The sequence below is a fragment of the Anneissia japonica genome, unplaced genomic scaffold (assembly GCF_011630105.1).
Source record: "Anneissia japonica isolate Jap-2015-1 unplaced genomic scaffold, ASM1163010v1 scaffold288197_len338424_cov179, whole genome shotgun sequence".
NCBI lineage: Eukaryota > Metazoa > Echinodermata > Crinoidea > Comatulida > Comatulidae > Anneissia > Anneissia japonica.
In genome coordinates, this window is record NW_022741702.1 from 72046 (window position 1) to 81398 (window position 9353).

A 9353-nucleotide genomic window follows, 5' to 3' on the forward strand; every position below is an offset into this window, starting at 1 on the left:
GAAAATTTTGGTCATTTAAATGAATCTCAAGTTAAAATTTCCAAAACATCACAGATCAAAGTACTTCAGCTTTCTCTGAAATACCGACTTTAATACCACAACCTTACAATCAAATTTAAGAATATACGCAAAAGAAAATTGGAAAGTTATAAATATATAAGCCCAATAAGTGAGGAAGAAATTTTGTTTGCATACACATTGATGGGGCCTGCTGTTAAGGCTGTGCAGCGCCCATTTTTCTGGTGGTGAAACAAGTCTTCTCAGATAAGGACTATAAACTCGTGTGTACACAGCTGACTCATGTACCCAGTACATCATTGAAGATGGGTAGGGGGTACATCATTTAAGATGGTAGATGGCACATCATTGAAGATGGGTAGGGGGTACATCATTGAAGATGGGTAGTGGGTTACATCATTCAACATGATACCTGGCATGATGTGCTGGGACCAGTTTCACCCAGTTGCAGCACAGACACGAAGTGGTCCTTAGCAGAGAAGAATTCTACTGAACGAGCTACTAGTCCTTGCATTAAGCACCATTTCAGCAATAGGTTAGGCGTATACAAATAGCCTCTATCACTATTATTCTAATTTTGAATTGAAAAACTAATAATTTATTTAAATATACAAAGTATAACCAATTCAAATATTGAATATATTCCCAAGTTCTAAAAGCCAGACTCAGGGGCAAAATTGGGAAAACCACCATTTTAGCCCAAATCTGTATCTCATTCCCCGTTCCTAAGTTTTTAGTCAAACTCCCTTTTAGTGTCTTAGAAAAATCAGTTGTACAACAAAATTGATTTCCTATGGAGCATGGTTAAACTTATTACAGATTGTGTCTCTTTAATATTGTTACTGACCCTAGTCTATCAACAACATTATATTTTCATTTGATGTTTTTGAGTTAAATAATGATTTGGAAAATAATGTTTTATTAAATAACTAATTAAAGATGCTAGTATGTTTCTATTACTTAGGAATATCTTTGTGAAAGAATCAATAAATAATAATAATAATGGTAAACAAAATTGGTCACTTATAAAGCTGTTGTTCAAAACTCTGTTTATGTTCTCAACAGCTGATGTGTAGAAATAACTAGTAGGATGCTACCAACATAAACTAGTAGGATGCTACCAACATAAATGACTTTAAACTGAAGCTGTTGCTTCTTTAACAACATAGATGTTCATTCAAAATGGGATAGCTGCTGCTAAGACATGAGTTGGAATACGTGCGTTAAAGATGTATATTCCCTTGCAAAATTATCATTTGTGAAATTAATTTGCCCATTTAGAAGTAGCATAAAAATTATCAACTTGAATATGGAAATTAGTGGATTTAAAAAAAGTTTACCCATAATTTTACAGCAAAAAAAATAATAGAAACACTTCCATTCACTGGAAGTGTTTTATTATTTTTATTATTATATTTATCCAGTTTAAAAAACAGGGTACACATTTTTTTTAATTCAATAATTTCTATAATCAAGTTTGTATGTTACTGCAAAAAATGAGCAAATTAATTTCAAATTTTTTTTAAATAATTTTTTGTAATTTTTAAGGAACAATACATCTTTAAAACTGCTGTAACCTGCAAGCAAGGCTAGCTTTAACTATGTGTCTGCAATGAGGATCATTCTTTCTGTTTGTTTGATCAACCACTGATGCTCATCTGTGAAACAAACAAAATATACGAATGAGGAAGTAAGAAATTATCATGCATTAAAGTCACTGATCAAACTGAAAGTGCCTGGGTCCTCTCTACTTCACCAATTTTAAATTTGTTTTTATTATTATATAGTTTTAAATTTGTATTCAAATCAGGTCAAGAAGACAGACAAAGAAATATCTTATTAAATTTACAAAACTATCAAGCACCTTACTAGACATGATCCACAGAAAACTATTAATTTTAACAATGAATTGTATTTGATTGCAAATGAACTCTCTGGATTAGCTAGCTTGCAGTTTGGCGGTCCAAATCAATTTTTTTAACATAAGAATAAAATCAATGTTGTATATCGAGTTGTAACATCTTATCAACATTTTCATGGTTCATTTCCATATACAGTAGAACCCTACAAAAAAGAACTTCAACACCACAAAAGTGTTCCCTGCAGTGGTGTCCCCTGAATAGTTGGTCCTAATGTTATTATAAAGTATCCCCTTAAATAGGGGTGTCTTATTAATAGGGATACTGTCACATTAAAAGTGGTGTCCCAAAGAAAGGGTTCTATTGTACTTATTTTTCATTTGATTTCATTTATTTGTCTCAAACATTAAAATTTATAACAAACAGAAACATGAGACAGGACCCCAAATGTAACCTTAATCACTGTCAAGAGGCCCTTTGACAAAAAACAAATGCTTAGAATTTAAAATTTTTTAAAAACAGTAGATCTGACATTAGATGAGATGAGCAACCCTCTCAAACTCACTCGGCCATACATTTATTTTGTTCATAAATCAATATACAAAGAAATTGTCCCTAAAATAAACTTACTGCACTTTTAATACTAGCTTCCGTCAATTCTGATTTTGATGACATAAACAATGTAAAGTGAGCTGTTTTGAAAATGTCTTGCACTGCTGATTTCTTTGTTGAAACTTTGGCTTTAGTCATAGGTTTCACATTCTCACCAACCCTAGATAAAAATACAATCAAATATCATCAACCAAAATAAAACATCAGAACTTTTATAAGTATAAAAAATATAATACTGTATTGGGGTTGTTCACGGCCACACACAGGTTAAGCTGCAAAATCAGTTTCTTGAAAGGCAGCAGCAAACAAGAACAAGAAAGAAGAAGGTAACTGAATCTGGATATTTTTCACTTTTGCAGGGGTCCTAGGTTGGACAAAGCCAGTTTTGAAAGACCTGGTTAAATGAACCTTTCCGGGAGACATTTGATAATAAGTAACATGTACTGTAAATTTTGCAGGAGTCAGGTTTCAGGGAGATTTTTGCTTATGCGGTAGTGGGGGAAATTGTTTCCTGTGAGTCGGGATCCTTGGGACCTCTGCTTTTGTATACTCATGACAAATATATACATAACTGACATACAATAACAATACAAAACTTACCATGTAATGAAGATAAACTTAATAGTTGGAACCTCATGAACAATCTCTGTTTTCCTGTACAAAATGTAGCACACTTGATCGTCTGCCAATATTTCTCGTATCTCCTCAGTATCCCCAGAGCCTTCCGAACATTTTACAAGTGGTTTCTTGACGTCCCCATTTTCATAACCAGCAGCTACCCACGTTAAGGGATTTTCATCATCACGTACATTTTGAATTCCAGTCAGAACGTCATCATCCACTTTGATTCCTGGTCCTGTAGGTACCACTATCCCTGTAACAGTTTTTTTTTTGTCTTTAACCTGATGCTGTGTGAAACCTCTCTCTGGCAAACCATGTTGATCATTTTCCAAAACTTTATTGTAGACTCCACTGCTTTCTTCCAACTGTAAAAGTAATAAAATTAAATCTACATTAAAAAGAGTATAACAAAATTTATTTTTTCTACTGTTGACAGCTCCATGGTTACTGGGTCGACAGTACGTGTTAAGGAATTTAAACTGATTTAATAAATCAAATTTATTAACAGGAAAAATGATGCAGTAATACCATAATATTATTAAACCGGGTCAATATCAAGTTGAGTATGTAGCTGATCCAAAATATTTAAGACCAATAATTTCCAACTAGTTAGTTAACATGTCAATAAACTTAATCACTTGATAGATGTGTAAAGAGGTTCAATGTAGTGTTTACATTTGTTATATAATACATTTTATTTACTACACTCCATTTGGTACTTCTCTAGTTTCTGTTGTATTTACACGTGTAATTCTGAAATTTGCAGTCAATACAAATCTTCTAACAATTTTGCTAATTCCAATTTTATGAGGAAGAAATTACATTAAAAACTAAAACAATATTAGTCCCTGAATACGTCGGATAAGGCTTTTCCAAATATCTATAAATTCATGGTTCTTTTTATTGTGCTACATAACAATATGAAGTTACTGCAAACATTAAAATTCTGTAACTTTTAAGTAAAGAATACATATCAATATTCTCTTCACCATAGTTTTTGTTGTCACAAGATAAAGAGAATGCTAAAACATTAAACAACAATTGCATTCAGTGTATTAACAAACGTAGTACAGTAACATTAAAGTATACCTGTAATTTATAAGAGTAAAGTTAACTGTTAATACTGATAGTTAAACCATGAATGAATAAGTACTAAAACATATTCCTACACCCTTCCTTTTGCCACTTCATACCAGAAATAATATTTCCGCTTCTTGCCGAAGTATTAGCTGATGCAGACAATGGTATATATAGAATGACTAGGAAATAGGTGTGATTTTCATAGGGCAAAGGAGATTTCCTGTTTTCTTTACTTTATTTCTTTTTTAAAATAACATTTCCACAATGTGTCTTAATAGGCTTATCATCAGTATTTCAAATGCATCGAGAAGATTCAATCAGTTAATTGATTTTATAATGCTATCAGCGGCACACCTGCATGATGTAAACTTACAACGACAAGACAAGAAAACAAAAATAGCAAAAATAACAAATACAAAAAAAACCCAAATAGTTGTTCTGCCTATAGTATAATGAACTTATATAAACTCAGTGGGAAAACTAGGAGAAAAAATTACTGGCGGAAGATAGCAGGGGAAAATAGCGGGGTGGGGGGAATAGCTGAGAGCAAAAATTCCCTAAGTGGAAACAAAATTTGAGGGGGAAATTCACAGGCGGCAAGTGCCACAGTTCTATTTTCTGTTAAAAGTATACCTAAAACCATGTCAATTTTTTTTTAGATCTCAGCGGTGTTTCCCTACTCAAAGATTCCTAACATGCAAAATTTCATCTTCCATGCATTAATAAGAGGCATGTTCACACGTGTGATCGTTCCTTAAATATTGTTAGTGGACATGGCCCAGGGATTGTGTTTATGTATTCCAATATTATGTGAAAAGTATTTATCAAATTATTGACTTTTTTATTATTATTTATTTTTAATTTCAGTTTCTCTCACAGGCCAGATTTAATGGCTGCGCGTTGGCCCGTGGGGGATGCCTATTAAGACCCAGGGCTATAAACAAACATATTATGGGACCCAGATTTAGTGGGACTACCTCCTCCCCTTATTAAGATCCATACAGATGAGAAATTTATCCCCCGCATTTCTCAAGCTGGTTAAATGGACCTGCACCTGTATAGTGATGGAGGTGAAATTGTGTGAATTACGAATGCCTCTATGATGTGATTTTAATAGAATGATAGGCCTTTGTTGCGCACAACTGTGATTACTGTACAACTATGGTTTGGGATGTGCATACCTGTTTAGTTATCAACTCTAAATTCAGATCATCTAAACTGCTTGTTTCAATTGTAAGATGACTGTCTCCAATAATAGCTTTCACACTTCCGTGAACAACACCGTACCGACCCTTCTTTGATGGAGCAACTTTTGAACCAATCCTTCAAAGAAACAAAAAATAGAAATGTTCTTACAAATGTTACATTTGAAATGTCTGTATTTTATTGATGTTTGTTGATAAGTTTATTGTTTATTTTATTATATTAAATAACCACCAAACCAAAATATTATGATTAATTCATAATTATAAAAAGATTTCAAAATACTTCACCAAGTAATTTATTTTATGGTAAATGTACCGAAATATAGTAAATATGTTATTAAAATACCATCTGCATTTTACAGTACTTTTAACAATACTGTACTTGAAAATAACTTATCAATGAAAAATTTTAATAAATAACTAGCTTTCAAAACCACTATAAGGATTTAAATTGAATAGAAGCATTTTTGCAGTTAAATAAGAACTATATAGTAAAAACTGATTTATTTTCATCTGTGTAACATGGAAAGTCAGTAACTTTATTTCTTTCTTTTGAAGCTTTAAATAGCTTTTTATAAATCTTTTAAAGATTTACAGTAATGCATTTAAATATGGGATAAAGGCCTTAAAAACTTGCTACACTACATATAATATTAAAATGTGCACAAACAAATTTCAGACTTGAACCACTTTATGAGTGGGCCAAGCGAAAATCACCTATGTTTATTATTTTGATTCACCTTTGATGACTTTAATGTTCAACCTATAACAACTCCCTGGTTCAACCAAGCAATTCTTAACCAAATTATATAAAGCCAACTAAAGTTGTTTTCTACACTGATATTTTCCTTGTATCTTACATCCATATTATTTTTAGGTTCAGTAACTGGAAACGTTGCGGCCAAAAAAGTTGTTCTTTACATTTCTAGCTTTGTCCACACTTCTAAATTTGTATAATATATGACTACCAGCACAACTCTGTATTTGTGCTACAAGAATGGGCCAAAACAGGTCAGCTAAATATAGGCAGCTGAATTACTTTAAGATTGGATCACAGACCTAATTCTGTCTAGAAAGGCCATGCATGTACAACTGAATGGAAATAATATTGAGTTATGAAGAGGTTTTCTTGCCCATATTAATATCAGGATCTACAAAGAAGTATTGTTTTATAATAGACATCTGGTACCATCATCTTCCGCAATACACCAAACCACTGCTAATACTTGGCTTTAAGAGAATTGTTTTTACTTAATTGGAAAGGTTTTAAACCATTAATTTCAATATTCTGATGTGAAACAGTATACACAAACCATTCTTCTAACATTCGCAAACATTGTGGTTTGGTACAATATATCAGAAAATAACGTTCACACAACGTTCAAGGGTTATGACATTGTGAAATTTGGTTTAATATAAGTACGTACTTATGGTTCTACAAAACGTTTTTTTGAACACATAATATTGTTCTGGGTAAATCCTCGACCATTCCTGGAATGTGTTTAAATATAGTTTTTTATACCTTGTTTCGCAAACTTATTTTTTTAAAGATCGACCCAAAATGTACGAAATTGAGGCATTTTTTTTTTTTTTTTTGCTACAACAACAAATATTTATTTAATGAGCTGAAAGGGCTGGAAACAGGAATAGGTCTATCTTGCTGGACGGCAGGCGATCGTTTGGCTCTTAAATATAGATTTTAAAATGGTCTTTGTTGAATTTGTGTTGTGTATTTTCTACTTTTTAGGCATAAAAATACTAGTGGTAAGAAAAAAAAAACTTTTCCTACTGACCTACCCACTTTTTGGATTCAATTCCCAAAAAGTTGCCAACACAAGAATTCTTTTTTTTGTCCTAATTTTTATTGGAATATGAATTGTTTAGACCAAAACCAGCTGCTTATATACCTTTTCATTCATTTATTTTATTTCATTTATTTTTTATTTCAAACACAACACCAAGGTAAAAATACAATAAAAACAATCGAGTAATATGAAAATATTCATGATGACATTCAAAAAGGAATGCATTCACAGTAGACCCATTAGGCCGACCAGCCCTCCATAAACTAACGTTAGAAAACCGCACTTTCGGCGGTAAAGGACAATTAAAACCTCATAAAAAAGGCAACTAATCCGTTTACCTATAACTGAATCCAAGGACACCAGTGTTAACACTCAGTACTTATCCTTGATAATGTGTTAATCCAATTAATATAGTGAGATAACGTAACGTTAGTTTATCGAGGGCAGGTTGAGCTAATGCTAAATATTGCGGAGTGCAGCCACTGTTTTAATAAAGTTCTTACAATTGAGCTACTGTACAGTATGATAATATGATCATAAATATCGATATAATATTAACAAATAAAAAAGATCATCAACCTACCAATGAACATAGATAAACTTGATTGTAGCTGACATATCCACGGTAACTGAATGACGCAAGAGGCCATACATTACCATATCCTCCTGCAATCCAGACACAAAACCGCTGATCTGAGCTCCGGGACTGTTATCGTTGTCAACGATATGTATCATGTTTGGATTCTGATCGACATGACCGATCAAAACCCAACTCTGACGAACCAGTTCTCCATCATCTGATCTCACCGACGATATAGCAGACTGGAATTTTTCTGAATCCTCAATTTCTACAGTGGTACTCATTCTGAGAACAGAAACAATATAAAATAAACTGTTTTTTGGTTTTTTATATATTATTTTTTTGTTTTAAATGTTGGCTTTTAAAAGGTTGGAGAATAGTTGATTTAATTCACTTATTGATAATTATTCTGTCTACCTCCTAAAACATACTGTCAATCATGATTAAAATTTATAGAACAAAAAAATGATTTAAAGATAAACATGATGCTAAATACATTTATCTCGTGTTTAGCTTCAATGGTCCGATGTGCTGGGCATCTGACCTGCAAAAATTTTTTAAAAATACAAATTTAGCAACAATAATAAAAAATACTATATTATTTATATTAATTATTAGTATTTATTGCTTTTAAAATGTTTGATTATTATAATTCTTGCATAATATTATTGTAAACCTCTGTAATTAAGCAGCTTTTTATGATGTTGCAAAATATATTTGAATTGGATTATCTTTTCAAAATTAATTATATTACCTACAGCTGTAAATAATGTATGCCGGTCATCCCATGCCACTGACCTGACCTTTAGACCTCTTGCAGCTGGCCCTGCAAGTAGGGCTTATACTTATTTTTACCACACCGATTCAATAAAAATGTGCGAGTGTTTCAATATGTTACAAGCTGATTTTTTCAATAGTCGCCGCGTGATTTTAATTATGACACCTCACATTGGATTTTAAAAGTAAAGGCTACATCCTGGAGTTATTACTGTCAATTTGCAAATAAAATATTCTAGCCTGCTATGTCGCTAAAATTCCCAACAGATTTTTGATACGTTTTTTAAGATGAAGCTACGGTATGCTAAAAGTTAGGCCTTGCTTCATACTCTAAACTAATCTACCAGTTGTTTTGCACCTTTCCTCCTATGAAAGTAGCTTAACTTAAGCCTTAAAAAGGTCTTATGCTAGTCCTGGGTAGGTATCTTGTCCCAGTACCTTATCTAGCATCCACAGCGATGCTTGTTTATATAGTTATTAAACTAATAATAAGGTTAATAAGTATGAACTTACATCAATGACAATATAAAAACATAGAAGTTATTTACACAGCAGAAGTGTACGAGCACCGCGCCCAATTGTGAAACTAAACCAAAACACTGGTTGAGTGGGCTGTGACTAAGCAGCTCAACCACTTCCGCATTATCACTTGTGAAGATCGTCTTTAGTGCTTTTAGTTGATAAAATGTATGGAGCGCAAATAGGTTGGTAGAAGCGTGGAAGCGTCGGATTAGGATTTGGTTTGATTGATCCGTTGTTGATAACCATTGGCGTATCTTTGGTTTAAGTGGGGTTT

The 9353-nt window shown here is 32.5% G+C and overlaps 1 protein-coding gene across 1 annotated transcript; it reads right to left on the minus strand.

Annotated features, from left to right (window-relative positions):
- Positions 1–1543: 1543 nt before the first annotated feature.
- On the minus strand, positions 1544–9228 carry LOC117118910. The gene is made up of 6 exons (XM_033263641.1): positions 9071–9228; positions 7784–8065; positions 5372–5513; positions 3090–3475; positions 2508–2649; positions 1544–1676 (listed from the first exon to the last, which is right to left on the minus strand). Exons 2-6 carry the CDS (start codon positions 8062–8064, stop codon positions 1659–1661), a joined length of 969 nt encoding a protein of 322 aa, XP_033119532.1. The 5' UTR covers position 8065; positions 9071–9228; the 3' UTR covers positions 1544–1658.
- Between the last annotated feature and the right edge of the window lie 125 nt (positions 9229–9353).